We start from the raw sequence: 17,755 nt of genomic DNA on the forward strand, positions 1-17,755 counted from the left end.
AAAAGGAAAACAACTTGTAAGTCATACAAAGCTTTGATGCAATTCTTACATTAAATATTGGAGATACTCTGAAAGGCAAGTGCTCTGTTTCAAGTGTTCAAAAAGAGTATCAGGGAGTTATCACATTACAAACATAGGAACTATGATATTTTGATAGACATTCTGCAATTCCCTCTTAGTATCTTGGTATGTTTTTAAAACAATCTATCAAAGTTTCTTCTGAAAACTGTTGGCAACGTTATTCTAACACCATACTGATAATAACGGGCTTGCATGCATTCACGACAGGAACTTCTTATGCTCTCTGCTCATCCCTGGGGATATCCACAGCTGGCATAGACCACTCACCATAACTAACTTCAGGAAAAAGATGGTGCTTTACATGAACAGAAGATCTGGTCCACGATGCATAAATAAGATGCAGGTTGGTTGATGATACTATGGCAGTGCATTTTGAAATGTTATTGGGATAACAATAACATTAATCTTGATGTTCCACCACATTTACAAAATAGTTTGTATGAAGAAATAATAATACGGTAATATTTTTCTTTTCATAGGACCTAATGCTAAAAAATAGCTAAGTTTGTACAGAAAGATTAAATTATAGCAGTGAGTATCACACACTCGCTTGTAAACTTATATTCAATTTACAAGTAGGCTTAGGATGAAAAAGTCAAATACTCTTATCACCTATTTCCTTACAAGATGCCAATATTGTCATTTTTCTATATACAGCCTTTTATATGCTACAGGAGAGAAAGAGAATGATTATGTTTCAAGTGAAGTACCTTACTGACTTGATTTTCAGAGCTGCTAACAGAGAAATGTTGATTACTAAAGTAAATGAAAGTTAAGGATGCTCAGTTCCTCTGAAGACCATACCATACGTTTATATATTCTATGACCTATACTATATGCTTCTTACTGCAGCTTAGTTAATATTGCTGTCTCCTCCTGAGCTTTATAACTATAGCTGACACCCTGAGGAGGTCATAACAAAGGGTACTGAACCCATGAGAAATGCTGAGCTTTGGACATGAAATAATTTGCATTCCTTTTTGATCAGCTATCAGTCAATTAAGTAATACAGCATTACATTTTTTAGTTAAGAAAACAGAACAACCCTAATACCAAAATCAACATTTTTCCTTAAAATATAACAGTATTGTTAAGGCCAGTTCTATGTGTTTGCAAGCAAATACAGAAAGTCTAGTGCCTTTGTCTGCACAGTGAGTATGCTGCTACTTTCTAACTTGTTAACTATTGATACACCTGGACCAGTTCCCAACACTGAGTATCTATGGTCTATAAAGGATCTTAGTGGTTGAGTAAATACAGTGTAAGCAGGAGCTCATAACATTGACTTAAGCTAGGAAGGTTTTAGTTTTTCTGCCAGCCCACTATTGATGGGAAAGGAAAGGAAGGGAAGGGAAAGGAAGGGAAGGGAAAGGTGAATATTTAACGGACATTAAATTTATTTTTCAGTTTGAATTTTTGTTTGGGGGGGGATCAAATCAATCAACCATAAAAGAATGATCACAGGCCTTCTTCAGACCAGAATACCTCCACCTCATACCACTTCTAAACAGGCCCTGCCATTCAAAGGGAAGATGGATGTTCCAATATATAAATACAGACATAATGTCAAAATATAAAATTTCTCCCTACCCCTAGATTTATAAAAACAAGCATATATACCTATAAATTTCTGTGTCTATCTTCTCCCTGTAGCTGGTTACTATGTTCAACATGAGAAATGTGTTGAACGCAAATTTTAATAACTCAAATGACAGGCCACTCAGTTGTCATAATACTTTCCAAATAGCTCACCGATAGAACACTGAGATCTATATGAGTTCTCTTTTCTTCAGCTGGATGCAGAACCCACACTAGGTCCATACCACATCACACACATTTTTTTCTCTACTTGGAAGTTACCAGAATCATAGAATCATAGGCTGGTTTGGGTTGGAAGGGACCTTAAAGATCATCTAGTTACAACGCCCCTGCCATGGGCAGGGACACCTTCCTCTGGATCAGGTTGCTCAGAGCCCCATCCAACCTGGCCTTGAACACTTCCACGGAGGGGGCATCCACAACTTCTCTGGGCAACCTGTGCCAGTGTCTCATCACCGTCATCATAAAAAATTCCTTCCTTATATCTAATCTAAATAACGGAGAAGACCAGTTCCACTGAGCATGACAGTATTTCCATCGAAGTGCTAAATATATCAGGAAGTACAAAAATAACACTATAATTCTTCAGATGGGAATTACATTCTGAAATACTCTCATTCTTAGCTTTGACAGACAAGAACTGTTAATTCTCATGATCTTTTTATTATAACTTATGTTAACTAGATATTCTATATTTTTCTTATATATATGTCTAATCCTGTGAGTCTCTGTGGCTACTTAAGACAGTGAAAGAGAAAAGGGTGTAAAATTATCAACCTGCTTCTAAAAGCAAAATTCTATTGGTTGATTTTACATTACTCTAAAAATTATTATTTTCTCCCTGTGTTTCTTCTTACTTGCATAAGAACCCATTTTTCTTTTATTACTGAAAAAGTTAAATGAGGACCCGTGTTAACTTTTTTAAAATATTTATTACTTTGCGTGACTTTTCCACTTACTTTTCTGTTTCTTCTACACTAAGACATTATGTTATTTCTCATCACTTCTCAAATTAACTTTCTCCATGAATGTCTATTGCACTTTTCAGTCAATATAATATTTTAATATAATAAGCTCAGGATGGAAAGAAAGTCTGTTACTGGAATGTACCACCACACTATTTGAGACTACTTCATTTTGTGTCTTCATTGAAACTTACGAATACCCCACTGAAAGACCAGTACCATTCACATTGGAGAGGGGAAAGAGAAGAGTGGGCTATACCATCACCAGTAGGCCAAGAGAGTAAAACTAATCAATCACATCAACAAATTTAGGCATCAAAACACGCACTACATTTTGCTTTCTTTTTTTCTTCTCCAAATAATAAATGTTGTATCTAATACTCTCTTTAAATTTTAATTCAACTAAATATAACTGTGTATTCAGATTCAGCTTTGTCAATCCATTACATACCTCCATAGCGCTGCATAGACAACTGCTAGGGTGATCAAGGCCAAGCATGAAAGACCACTGCCTACTATTAAGGTCACTGAGGGTGTACCAGATGATTCCATGATCTGTAGGTTACAATAGACAACCATGAAGAAAAACCATCCTCCAGCAATTAAAACAAAAAGTCAAAAGAAAAAAAGCAACAAAAGCAAAATGATAAAAGCAGCCATGCTGTCACAGATAGCTTCAGCAATATTACTTATGAAGCAGACATCAACTTAATTCCAAAACGGATCCATACATAACTCTGAGATCTCTTTAATTATTGATACATTCCTCAGAGGCCTTTGAGCTTTAAAATACAATACCTGCATGATATTTTGAAAAATAAAGTAAGTAGTAATATTACAATGTAACAGGAAACACTAGCACAAGTTTAAATGACTTCCCAATTAAAATTAATTAAAAGATATATTTCTCTTGAGAAATAGCAATATTTAGAATTATGTATTAAACAAACAGCTTGGTTTCACTGTAGTATATTAAAGATCAACCAGTAATTTGTCCCAGAATTTGGTTCATGCTTGCTGCAGAATTACCAAACTTTCTGACTTTTAATAACTTTGACTTCAATCCACTCTTCTCACACACTTAATTTCCTTGGGCCTCTGATTGCCTAGAAGGAATGGCAAGATATCTATGGGAACAATATCATAAGCCTTCTGTAAAGAAGCTGGAAATTTAGAACTATTTAATTTGTACTCCATGTATCAATAAAAACGAAAATAAATAAATGACCTTGAAAACAAACTAGCTTTCCCTGTTGTAAAAGAAACTATTATCATCATATATCAGGTAAGGTTTTTCCTCCATGTGTATAAGTGCTCATGTTCTGAAATAGACATGGTATTTGCTAATTCAAATGGAAAAAATTTAGATCTAAAAGTTTGAAAGCACACTGTGTCTGATTTACCAAAATGCTTTTTAAAGTCTCGGCGATGTATTGTAAATTACATTTTATCAAGATATCTTTTGTCACCCAAATAGGAGATAAGACTGGTGTACTTTTAGGCCAGATCTCAGGCAGAAAGTAACATTTGATTTCAACCACTTTGTTCCAAACTGATATACTTTGCTATTAAAAAGAGTCTGATCATACGCTTCCAAAACCAGGAAGCTGAAATTATGCCTTAGCAGGATAACTTCACAAATATTTGCTTTTTAGCTATTTTTTTTCATTCAATAATACTGTAAGTGTCTGCTCATACACTTAAGGTCCCCCTCTTTCTCACAAAAATGTGATTATTTTTCTTACATCATATCAACAGACTACATAGAAAATCTGTGCTGAAAATGTCTAATGCAGATCTGCAATCTGTTTGACTACAGTATCCAGGGTTTTCCTTCCAAGAGCAATAATAAAGCCCTGTGCATTCCCCTGTACAGGCTTGCAACCTTTAAAAAGCTTGTTAAGTTGATAATTGTTCAATACAAAAGTTTTCAAAACATTTGCATCACAATTAGAAGGCTTTCTCTGAAAAATTCAGAGTTCAAGAACATGCAAATTTCACGAGGATTTAGTTACATTACAGAATCTGGAATTCGTTTCTGTGAGACACTGTAGACACCAGGAGACTAACATTTGCCTACCTGCAATATTAAACAATTCCTCAACGCAACGTCTGAAATATACTTGAGAGGAAAGCTCGACCAGCCCCCGCCCCCCGCATCCCCCCCCCCCCCCCCCCCCCCAGCTATTGCCTTTTGCATTAAAACTGCATTTTTTCCCCCCTTCGTTACTTACTATTTCTCTAGGTTGCTGAGCCAAAATGGCGAAGGTAGAGAGACGATCACATAAGCATTTCGTATGGGATGCATCGGTAAGCACAGTTTTACATCCCTGGGTGGACCAGGTTCCCAAAGAGTCGTTCCTGCAAAGGAGAGAGAGAGGGGGAGGGGGGGGGAAATCGGGATAATTACGCCTGACGGCCAAATCCGTGAGGAGACAATGCAGTTTAATCGCGAGGAGAGTGTAGTGTAGTTCCCGGACAGCAGAGAGGTACTTGTTGTGGGGCAGGACCGGCCCCGGCGGCGCCCCCGCGGCGTGGCGCGGCCGGGCGGGGAGCGGGAGCGGGAGCGGCGCTGAGCGGGGCGGCGCGGAGCTGTCCGGCGCCGTGGTGCTGACAGCCCCGGCGCGCTGCGCTGCGCGGAGCCCCGCCAGCCGCGGCAGCAGCCGCCCCCTGCGCTGCCAGCCACCTCCGAGCCTCACCAGAGCACTGCGAAAAACTCATCGGGGGAAGAGGGGGAGGCTTTTTTTCTCTGCTCTCCCCCCTCCCCTTTTCCTACCGGCTCTGTTTCTGGCCCTTTTGTAGAAAATGTGGTGGTCGGCAGTTGTACTGTGGGTTTTGTGGGTTTTTCCCCCTCTCTCGTGTGTGCGGCTAGTTTAAAGGCAGACTGTTCTCAAACGTCTGTCTGGGTTATGCCACTTGGACCGGGAGATGCCGGATCTTCCGTTCTGACGACTATTTTTGCTGAGGATTTTTGTTTCTGTGCTTGTAGTTTTTAGTGATCAGCCTTAGAAATTTCACCCTGGAAACGGCAGCATCAGATGCCTCCAACTCTTGCCTTAGCTCCAGCAGAGGGGTGGCTTTCAGTACAGCAGCACACATCACCAAAGAGACACACGAGTTCGCCCTCCAGACATCACTCAGTCAATTCGCCTTTCCCTAGCTCCCTCCCCCTTCTCAATTTCTTTTTCTTGGGGTGGCAGCACCACGCTAACCCCAAGCCAAAGGGAACATTTGCTGTCATCTTTCACCAACCGCCCCTAAACAAAACAAGATGATTAACACAGCCCCCGAATTCAATTAGACATTCAATATGCTAATGCGAGGTCTGAAACCCACCCCAGCAGAACAATAAAAATGGTATCAACCCACGTTTTCTTTGTGCAGGCAAGGAGAGGGAGAGACAAAAAATCATCTCTCCCTTTTCCTGAACTGCAGTGGAGGGGGAAATAATTTCCACAGGAAAAAGGGGTTGTCTTCAACTAAATCAAACCTATTCTCTTTACATATGTTATGTTTAGAGAACAACAACTGGGTTTCTTTCTTCTTTTTCCCCTCCTTTCAAGTCCAGGGAGCAACTGCAGCGACTCTGCTGCCAGCAGCAGCGTGTATGCTGTCAATTCCTGTCCATTTCACCTCAGCTCACTAAATGACTTGAAAAAAGAAAAACGAAGGTGGAAGAAACAATGTGGGGGAATAATAATTTCCAGTCCCTGTGATCACCCTTGTTTCACCTCTTCTGCCTCAACAACCCACCTTTGTGAGTGATTTTATATGCCAGGGCCCTCATGCAAAGGCAATTTGTTATCCCAAGCCTGCTCTCAGAGTGCAGTTCACCCCAGCCCACCTCAGCATTTTGCGCCACTAGTTTTTGAACTCATGCCAGATGTTACCCTTACACACTATTGTCTTCAGAACAGTATCCTGTAACAAACAAACAAAACAGCAACTGAGGGAAACAACTGAGAGAAAATCACCAATTCCTCAAGCCACTAAAGCTGTCTATTAGCTTTCCTTCAGAAATCGTGTCTTTCAGAGAGCCACTGGCTAAATCAACATCCACTTTGAAAAATATAGTTACAGATTTGAAATTCTGAACCTTTATCTTCTGGACAACTTAACCAATATATTTTATTAGCTTTCCTGTCTCTTATTGTGACATATAGTTAAGGCCAAATGAAATGCATTTATCTGTGCTGATTAAATATTAAAGCGTAATCGCTTAAGAGAAATTGACATGTTTTAAAACAAAAGGATGGTATTATTCATCCTAAGAATAAGATTTAATATATTGAATTCAGCCTACACTGAAAAACACTGGATGCACAGTATACACAGTTAGCACTAAATCCTTGCAGACGGTGTCCAGTGCATAGAGTTAGACAAGTTCTAATTTTAAAAGGTAGAAAAGCACAGAGACCAGTTCAATTTAAAACAAAACATCTGTTACAATTATAATTATATTTAAATTAGTATAAATCATGGGCAATCCACTAGTTTTAGAGGGGCTCATTCTGTTCATCAAGTCATCCACGCAAATACAACATTCCAGTCATGCATTAGCTGAGCAGTTCACTGTTGTACTATATCACCACATATTACAAATACACTTCATATTTTGCAACTTCTTGAATACTACAGAAAATTTTAGTGGAATTTCCGAAAGCACTCTGAAATGAAAAAAGTGCTCTAATTGAATTTAACAATAAGACATCCATTGACATGGCAGGAGCAGAGTCAGTCTAATATGCACACTTTTTACAGTTCATTGCTCATTTTTTCAGAGATACACTTCAATTTCTTGCCTAGCAGCATTATATTTGAATATGTAACAGATGAAATTTCAGTGATTAAATATGGTCTAGCTCTCTTTTCTAACCAATGCAGTTGAAAAAAAAAAAAGCCTCATTAATAAATATATTTGTAGCCTGTTGAAATGATGGCTGAGAGAAGCTGTGCAGAATGCTATACTAAGTCCATGAGCAGAATCCAGAAGAAAAGTGTAACTGAAATTTATTGCATGATGCTCCTGCCTGCAGAACAGTAAATGTATGATTACTAACCCACTCAGAGATACTGGATGTTTTGACTTGCCAACATAAAATCAGTATTTGAGTTTAGGTATAAAGTAAATAAGGAATGGAAATATGGAGTTAAAACACATGTATTATACTTAGTACATTTCAATGCTACACTTTTTATGGAGTCCTCCATCTATGATTTGTCCCTCTAATAATACAACTCTTCTGGGCCAATCAGAATCTACCTCTAATTTGGAAGTTTAATTCCTTTTTGGTGTGATTGACTATGTGTCTAACATTTAGGGTTATCATATGAATATGCAAAGGGCACCTAATATTTCTGTGAATCTTTCTTGTTATGTAGAAAGCTATAAAGGAGTGACAGGCACTATTAACATGTTCTATTTATATCAAGGAAAATTATAAAATTGAAAATACGTAGCAAATATAAATTTAGGTTCATGTCCAGTATTGGCAATTTTGTACTGTTCCACTGAGCTACAGATGATTTAATCAACCTGGCAGAATTCCCATGATATAAGCAAAGGAATTCCCAAGAAGCATAGATTCACCATTGCAGATCCTGTGTCATCCTGCAGCTGAGGCAGGGGAAAAACCAGAGAAAGAAGGGAAGTAGGGGAAAAATGTCTAAGTAGGATGTAATTTGGGGCCACGGATCTATGGCTAACATGGCATAAGCACCAAAAAACACTCAGCTCCAAGTTTTGCTTATGAGTATGTCCTCCTTAGAGTAGTCTCACAGTTAGAGGAATGCTAGAGTGTCTTTTCAAAACCCTTTCAGAGTTTAATGTAAAATTTTTAGTTCTAATCAAGAATTGGGAACTTACTGTGCAATGAAAAGGATGGCCAAACGATGTACAGAAAAATATTTTAATCATGTATGAGATAGAAGAAATAATGTGATTTTTACTCTTTAATAATGTACTATGCAATATTGCATGATATATAAGTGATGCTCGCTACTGAAAACAATGATATGACTGTCTCAAATATTGAAATGGAAATACAGTTTATAGGACAGGAGCACTTTTGTAGTATAAAAGATTCATTCACAGACGCAACTGCCGATCTGACACAGACTGATGATGAAGCCACATTTGATATGCTAGCAACTGTTTCCCTTATTTTGCAATATTTTTCTTGGTATCATGACATGGTTTACCACTTACTATTGACATATTTTGTTAAAATTAATAATATATATGTCTTACTAATTGCATTGTTTTGTCTACTTTAACATACGGATGAATAAAAATCAGCTATGCCATTGCTGTCAAAACCACTCACTTAGTAAAGCACTCCATCTCATAATCACAGAATCATAGAATCATAGAATGGTTTGGGTTGGAAGGGACCTTAAAGATCATCTAGTTACAACCCCCCTGCCATGGGCAGGGACACCTTTCCACTAGACCAGGTTGCTCAAAGCCCCGTCCAATCTGGCCTTAAACATTGCCAGGCAGAGGGCATCCACAACTTCTCTGGGCAACCTGTTCCAGTGTCTCTCTACCCTCACAGTAAAGAATTTCTTCCTAATATCTAATCTAAATCTACCCTCTTTCAGTTTAAAACTGTTCCCCCTTGTCCTGTCACTACGTGCCCTTGTAAAAAGTCCCTCTCCAGCTTTCCTGTAGGCCCCCTTCAGGTACTGGAAGGCTGCTAGAAGGTGTCCCCAGAGCCTTCTCTTCTCCAGGCTGAAGAGCCCCAACTCTCTCAGCCTGTCTTCATAGGAGAGGTGCTCCAGCCCTCTCATCATCTTCATGGCCCTCCTCTGGACTCGCTCCAACAGCTCCATGTCCCTCTTATGTTGGGGGCCCCAGAGCTGAATGCAGTACTGCAGGTGGAGTCTCAGGAGAGCGGAACAGAGAGGAAGAATCACCTCCCTCGACCTGCTGGTCATGCTGCTTTTGATGCAGCCCAGGATACAGTTGGCCTTCTGGGCTGCAAGTGCACATTGCCAGCTCATGTTGAGCTTCTCGTCAACCACCAACCCCAAGTCCTTCTTCTCAGGGCTGCTCTCAATCCATTCTCTGCCCAGCCTGTATTTGTGCTTGGGTTTGCCCTGACCCACATGCAGGACCTTGCACTTGGCCTTGTTGAACTTCATGTGGTTAGAACAGACCCAGCTCTCAAGCCGGTCAAGGTCCCTCTGGATGGCAATAAGGTAACCTGTCTACCTTATTAGTTTATTTTGAAGAGTTTTTTTCAAGGGAAAGATTTTTATTTTTGAGGGAGATGCTGTGAGACAGAGAAAAAAGAAGTTAACAATAGCGTTAACTATTTTTTCCATACTGGCAATTAGTGATCCCAGTAGTTACCTGTGTTTCGATCATCATGAATGAAGAGTTAACATCTTGGCTATACATGTATGATGGTAGCTTACTTTAGTAATTTCTTTGATGATTGGCATCTGTGATGAAAGTAGGATGAGAAACCTTTTCTACCGTTAAGTTACATTACTTAAATAACAGCAAGAATCTGTTGTTTAGGTATTTAGTAACAGCTTTGTAGAAAGCAAACTACACAGAAGTTAAGAAATTATAATATTATTTTTCCTGAGATAATTTTAATTCTCCCCGCTTCTTGGGTGTGTACATTATTATACATTTCTTTCTGTTCAACTATGTGCTGTTTTTCCTTTAGGAGAGATTTTGTTATTCCAACTCTATTCTCAGTAAAGAATGACATATAATGATGAGAAGCACATGGAAAATGCAGACATAAGAATTTTTTAGCCTAACAAAAGGTAGGAAAGGTGCTCATGGCCCTTATGAGTAGCAGTTTGTGTACATCATTGTGCCTGTTCAGATGTGCTGGCTGGCACATTAGTGAAGATAAAGTCCTTCCAACACCTGCTTACTTTGTTACACCTGGACCGAAAATCCCAGGGAAGCCATAGGGGAGGCTCAACTGCAGGAGTCTCCTTTCAGTTGTGCGTGTCCATATGTCTGAGACATGGCCTAACTCTTAGCATGCATAATTTCTACTGTGATCAATCTTATTCTACCAGCAGTATATGGCAACATCTGGTTTATCTCCACAGTTTTTCCCAAAGTAAAAAAAAAAAGGAAAGAAAGAAAAAGAAAAAAAAAACACGAAAAAGTGGATGCAAACACACTTTCCTTAATAATGTCACACATAAAACCATAGTTCAACAAAGTATTGTTTACATTATTGTTCATATTAATATGTTTAACATTATGTTATTATGACTTAGGGTTTTTTTTCTCCTCACACAATTTAGAAAAACTAATGCATGAAATCATGGAAATGAAAAGAAATAGAATGGTCAAAAATAACTGCCTTATGACTACATGTCTAAAATACCACAAATGTCCCAGAAAGGATGTCTCAACTTGTGTGGTTTCAGAAGAAAAAGCTAGGCGATGAATATTTTACAACTGGATCTCCAACCAGAATATTATGGGGAGTTCATTTTCCTAGAGAATAAGGTCACTTTTCCAATTCAGGCATGGAATTGTTTATTTTCCTTAATGACATACTTGTGAATTTATTTTTTTTGCCAAAGAAAGTAGAAATCCTTGAAAAATTAATTTTCTTGCTGATCTTTATATGGAGAATAAATCCTACTTGAATAATTGCTTTGTAAAACAAATGTGCATTTGGGCTGGAAACCAGGCTTTATTCCAATGTGATTTAAACCAAATGATAATAAACCCTAAAAAGTAGGTTTTATAACAGAGCCATTGTAGTTATAAGCATACATTGTTACTTTAACTTTCTAATAATGTACAACTCATAGAAAGGTTGGAGGGAAGATCAAAAATTGCCTTGGTTATCAGTTCGACTACTATACACAAATGATTCACCAAAAGGGGAGCAATTGAAGTGAGCATTAATACTTGGGGGAATATTTTACTAATCTTTATAACTTTCCTATCCATACAGTTTAGAGTATGATCTAGCACACAGCGTGCATAAGATGTGCTGTAATCAATAGCTGCCCTATTAGCATGGGGTTAATTGTTGTCATTAGCATACTGCAAGTACATCAAAGTGGAAAAGGAAAAGAAATTCTAAAGGACTGATATGACAAAAACAGGATGAGGCAAATACTAGGAGTCTCCTGCCTCCTACTGCATAGTTCTTGATTACTAGTGCTCTGTACTACTGCTATAATGCAGACTTATCATTATAAGAGTTACAGGATCCATTCATGTTTTTGAACAACATCAGACAACCTACAGTTATTCAGCTCTATTTCTGTACTTTAAAAAGGCTAATGGATGGACATTCGAACAAGAGCATTCTCCCCTCTTTTCCAAGATTACGGAGAAAATCTCCTAAGACAATGAGTGTTGGTGCATCAAAAAAATTGAGGGAGACCGATCACATTCCATAGCTTCATCTCTGTCTGACCCTATCGATGGTCTCAGAGAAAGCAGCATAGAAGTAAGTACCAGGCATTCCTACTATGTACACACTGTCAAAGGATGTAGGTATCTGCTGAGGATTTATGAGAACTGTGACTTCTTTCCCCATGGATCTCCAGAATGAATTAGGCAGACAAGAGGCCACACTTCCCTTCCAGGATATCTTGTCCCAAGATGATGATTTCCTAGAAACTACAGGAAGCAAAAGAGGGGTATTTCTTATTTTCATAAAAACAATAATTGAAGCAAACTGGTCAACTCTACTAGAAATTCTACAGTGTATCCCTGTCTCCATTCATTCCTGATGAGGTCTCATTTATTATCAGTCTGTACTCTAATTTTGTCTTTCATTTCAATACAGTTTTGCTAAGCTTTTTCACTGTGAAAGGGAGATATACCTGACAATGCTGAATAACCAAGACAACAAGGATCATGTTACATTTTGCAAGCACACATATTATTAACTGGGGGTACATTCAGAGATCAGGCTCTTCATTTAAGTTGCTGTATGACGTATGTGGTTTCTTGGGGAAAAGTCATATAGAGACTTGCTATGTTAAAATGTATGTTCTCAAAGTTTGCAGTAGTGAGTTTAGTGGCATTTTGGATATGCATAAAATAGCTCGGTTTCAATTACGTTAATTTTATAGGATGACATTATCAGATATTTAGTAGAAAAAAGGATAGACTTCCACAAATATTTTATTAACTTTCAGTCCTCATGAAATCAGTAATATCTTTCATATTCATTTGTTCAGACTGTATAAATATTTATGTAGGTTTATGGTGATCAAAGGAAATATTGCCATATAGTCTTTTCCCAATGATCAAGTTGTGAAATCTTTCACACAGTGCTATTATTCATAGGCACTCCTAGCAAAAAGGATCCTTCTAAATTGTATATTGTCAGGGGCTTGAAAAGATTAGGGGCTCAGAAGTTTATCCTGGAAATTAAGAATGTCAAAGCTTGGATCAGGGTTGTAGCTGTTGTTAATGTTTCTTCCAAATGACAAGATTAGCAATAAAGCATGGTATCATTAGTTCTAGTTTCAAGGCCAGCTATGACCAGCAGAGAGAGGAACAAGTGTGAAAGGGAATTGATGAGGGTAAGAACAGAGGCCAGGCTTCCATCATGGTTACTGTTACAACATCCTATGCTATTGTAGATTGAATGTCCAGATAAAACAAAAACCAGTACATGTCCAGCCTCCTCAGAGAGTACTTTGAATTAGGCTCCAGAGATGCCAACCATGAGGTAGGAAGAAAGTTAAGCCACAAAATGTGAATGGCAGAAGCAAACATTTTAAGTGGTCAGGCGCTGAAATGATGGTCATTGCTCTGGTGATGCAAAAGAGAGCTAAGCTCTCTTTTGGAGCTAGATGTGTACATGCTACCTTTCAAAATCTGAAGTTAGGCTTCACATCAAAGATGTCCAGTGGAAAGTCCCCATTTTATTTAGCAATGCAGTGGCTGTGAGATAGAAGAGGTGAGTTCAATTTCCTTCTCTCCATGAGGGGTGTTGAATAGATATTTTGCAGCAGAAGACTTAACCCCAAACTACAGTATATTCTGGTGTGAGAGTATCACAGAATCACAGAATGTTAGGGATTGGAAAGGACCTCGAAAGATCATCTAGTCCAATATCCCTGCCGGAGCAGGATTGCCTAAACCATATCACACAGGAACTCGTCCAGGTGGGTTTTGAATGTCTCCAGAGAAGGAGACTCCACAACCTCTCTGGGCAGCCTGTTCCAGTGTTCGGTCACCCTCATCGTAAAGAAGTTTTTCCTCATATTTATGTGGAACCTCCTGTGTTCCAGCTTGCACCCATTGCCCCTAGTCCTGTCAAGGGATGTCACTGAGAAGAGCCTGGCTCCATCCTCATGACACTTGCCCTTTACATATTTAAAAACATTAATGAGGTCACCCCTCAGTCTCCTCTTCTCTAAGCTAAAGAGAACCAGCTCCCTCAGCCTCTCCTCATAAGGGAGACGTTCCACCCCCTTAATCATCTTCGTGGCTCTGCGCTGGACTCTCTCTAGCAGTTCCCTGTCCTTCTTGAACTGAGGGGCCCAGAACTGGACACAACATTCCAGATGTGGCCTCACCAGGGCAGAGTAGAGGGGGAGGAGAACCTCTCTCGACCTGCTGACCACACCCCTTCTAATACACCCCAGGATGCCATTGGCCTTCTTGGCCACAAGGGCACACTGCTGGCTCATGGTCATCCTGCTGTCCACTAGGACCCCCAGGTCCCTTTCCCCTACGCTGCTCTCCAACAGGTCTGTCCCCAACTTGTACTGGTACATGGCGTTGTTCTTGCCCAGATGCAGGACTCTACACTTGCCCTTGTTATATTTCATTAAATTTCTCCCCGCCCAACTCTCCAGCCTGTCTATGTCCCTCTGAATGGCTGCGCAGCCTTCCCGTGTGTCAGCCACTCCTCCCAGTTTGGTGTCATCAGCGAACTTGCTGACAGTGCACTCTATTCCCTCATCCAAGTCATTAATGAATATATTGAATAGAACTGGTCCCAGTACCAACCCTTGAGGGACTCCGCTAGACACAGGCCTCCAACTGGACTCTGTCCCATTCACCACCACTCTCTGGCTTCTTTCCTTCAGCCAGTTCACAATCCACCTCACTACCTGATCATCCAGACCACACTTCCTCAGTTTAGCTGCGAGGATGCTGTGGGAGACCGTGTCAAACGCTTTACTGAAATCGAGATAGACCACATCCACAGCTTTACCATCATCTATCCACCGGTTTACGTCCTCAGAAAAGGCTATCAAGTTGGTTAAGCATGACTTCCCCTTGGTGAAGCCATGCTGACTGCCCCTAATGATCCCCCTATCCTTGATGTGCCTAGAGACAGCACCAAGAACAAGTTGTTCCATCACCTTTCCGGGGATGGAGGTGAGGCTGACTGGTCTATAGTTACCCGGGTCCTCCTTCTTGCCCTTCTTGAAGACTGGAGTGACATTCGCTTTCCTCCAGTCCTCAAGCACGTCTCCCGTTGCCCACGACTTACCAAAGATGATGGAGAGTGGCCTAGCAATGACTTCCGCCAGCTCCCTCAGCACCTGCGGGTGCATCCCATCAGGGCCCATGGATTTATGGACGTCCAGATTGCTTAATTGGTCCCTGACCCAGCCCTCATCAACCAAGACAGATTCCTCCTCTATCCTGACTTCTTCTGGGGCACTCTCATCCATTCCTGTTGAAGCAAGTTCTCAGTGAACAGAACTATGCGTCGGGCCAGAAGGTGAAGCAAAGCACTGACCTTGTATCCATGCTGCAGGAAGACAGGGATTGACACCTTTATTCCAGTTCCTGCTCCACTCAGTATTACTTATTCAGTAGATTGAACAGTCAAACATCAGTGTTACATGTTCTTTGAAGATCCTCAGGTTTCATACATGTTCCTTCATGTCTTAGCTGCATGACTAAGAACCCTCCTGGTTATCAGCTTCTCCTCCTCTGGATCTTGTGATAGCACCTGCTGATCCTACACAATCCTACTGTGTACCCTACAAATCTGTTACCTGTTGGGTTCTCTGAAGAACATTCTGTGGAGCTATGGCAACTCGAGCTAAGTTGTGTCAGTCTCTAACTTTATAGAAAGAAATAAAGACTTTTTTCTTCTGTCTGCTTACACTTTGAAAACAAACTTAAGGCAAGCCAGGCTGAGACAAACCAAACAAACAAGCAAAAACCAAACAAAAATAGGACATAGTTACAAATGTTTATAAGACACAAACAAAGAAATAAGATAAAACTGACATTTGCTCTACTGACATAGGGATTATGTCAGCAGTATGTCTCTGCTTTTATCCAGCTGTTATTCTGCAAGATTTCCTAAACATTCAGTTTATAAAGAGTTCTATTTTCTGTATACATTAGGCCTCAGGTTATGTCCTTTTCTTTGTGTAAGACACTTGCTTTTTATAACCAATTCTCTTTTGTAAGTCCTCCCCAGGAGTCTAAACAGATCTAATCTCTTTTTCCTCAAATGGATTGATTTCTTTCTTATTTGGGAGATAATCTGGCCGTCTCTCTTAATTAAAATAAGTATTTTTTTTCTTCCTTAGAGATGTCTCTTTGTTAGATCAGATGTTATCTTGTGCACCTGACTGGCCAATTAACAACTGCTTCAATAAGAGTAATGCTTATCTCCCTATTCTCTCTTTATTGAGTCAGAGTGCACCCTGACTGAACCTGCACCAAATCTTTTATTGGTTATCAGGCTGCACATTAAAAACACATTTGAAACAAATGCCTCAGTAGGACAAAGGCATGTAGCTTGCTAGTGGCTCTTGACTGAGATCAGACATAGTAATTAGCCAGTTTGAGGTGACAAGGGGTTTGTAGTGACTGATGCTTAACATCTTCGGTTGGATATCTTTTCTTCAGTGAAAACCTTAACTACAAATTGTAAAAGTAAGCAATCTTTCCCTTTCAGACAATCAATATTTAGTTATAATATGAAAGAACAGGACAAATGGTGAACAGAGGGAATTAGAGAAGCTTCCTTATTCCAAAATGCCCTACAGCCTGGAGATTTGGTCATTCCTCCTGAAAAGGTTCTGAATTTTGCAAGCACAGGTGAGATGTCACTTTGGGTAAGTCTCTCCTGTCCTGGGTGAATTTTCTAACCATTGAACTATTGGACAAAAGAACTACAGTATAGGTCTTCATACATGTGCTGTCCATGTTTTACATAGCAGGCAATTCACCAAGTCAAGGTCACAGTCAAGAACGACAGAGAGATGACCTGTTTATGTATCTTGATAAGAGTTAATGCTGAGGTTCTTCTGAGCATATTAGAATGAAGACTTGGTGACCAAGCAGCTTAACATAAAATGCACAAGAAACTTTGGATTTAGGATTCTCCAGAGTTGCATGGTGACTGGAAAGGAGGTCTCACAAAGTCCATTAAGGACTGAGGTACCTACAGTGGCAAGTATCTGCCTATCTCATATAATGACTGCGACTTTATTAAAATGGGGCAATGCAACAAATCTATGTAAGCAGTTGAGATGCAGTGACTTTGTATATGCCTAGCTGATAGCAAATATGATGCAATATAGCTAAACACAAAGCTTTCTTACAGTGTTGTTTGCGATCTGATTAAAAAACAAAACTAAACAACTCAGATGGTGTTAAAGCTGATAGATGTAAGCTGCACATTGAAAGCTCTGTAATTCACAGAGCTAACTTCTACGACTTTATAAAGTATGCATCTTTTTGTCTTAATAATTTTCACTTTTTTTTTAAGATGTGGGAAAATCATTGTGATTACAGTCAAATAAAGTCAAGTACAGATTTAGGAAATGGAGGCTTTCTTGCTAAAAGAAAAAGAAGATGTAGAAGACACCTCCTTATTGTATATTTTGGACCCTTGTAAGCCAGTCTTAGCCCTGATGTTCTTGCCTTTCAGTAAGGCTTATTACCTTAGGACTTAATGTGTCTGCTCAGCTTCCAGACTCAAAACAGTTTGAATGTAACCACTTTGGACTGCAGTTATGTGAGCTACTGCTCATCTGAATCTTCCTGAGTGGATGTATTTACCAACCAACTGCCCAGTAAAGTAAATTACACCTAACTGACATGCTTTTTAATACCATTTCACACCTGTGTAATGGCAGTGTTGCCTAAAACAAAGTCAGCTGAT

At 39.6% G+C, this 17,755-nt stretch overlaps 1 protein-coding gene across 1 annotated transcript in view; it reads right to left on the reverse strand.

Annotated features, from left to right (window-relative positions):
* The window catches only part of ADGRB3 (adhesion G protein-coupled receptor B3), a 492,392-nt gene that overhangs the window by 105,363 nt on the left and 369,274 nt on the right, over window positions 1-17,755 (reverse strand). The window contains exons 16-17 of the mRNA XM_068399003.1: window positions 4,880-5,006; window positions 3,097-3,200 (exon numbers count right to left, since the gene is read on the reverse strand). Coding sequence (XP_068255104.1) covers window positions 3,097-3,200; window positions 4,880-5,006 — 231 coding nt within the window. The remainder of the gene's footprint in view (window positions 1-3,096; window positions 3,201-4,879; window positions 5,007-17,755) is intronic.

This window comes from Nyctibius grandis, chromosome 1 (assembly GCF_013368605.1).
Source record: "Nyctibius grandis isolate bNycGra1 chromosome 1, bNycGra1.pri, whole genome shotgun sequence".
Classification (NCBI taxonomy): Eukaryota; Metazoa; Chordata; class Aves; order Nyctibiiformes; family Nyctibiidae; genus Nyctibius; species Nyctibius grandis.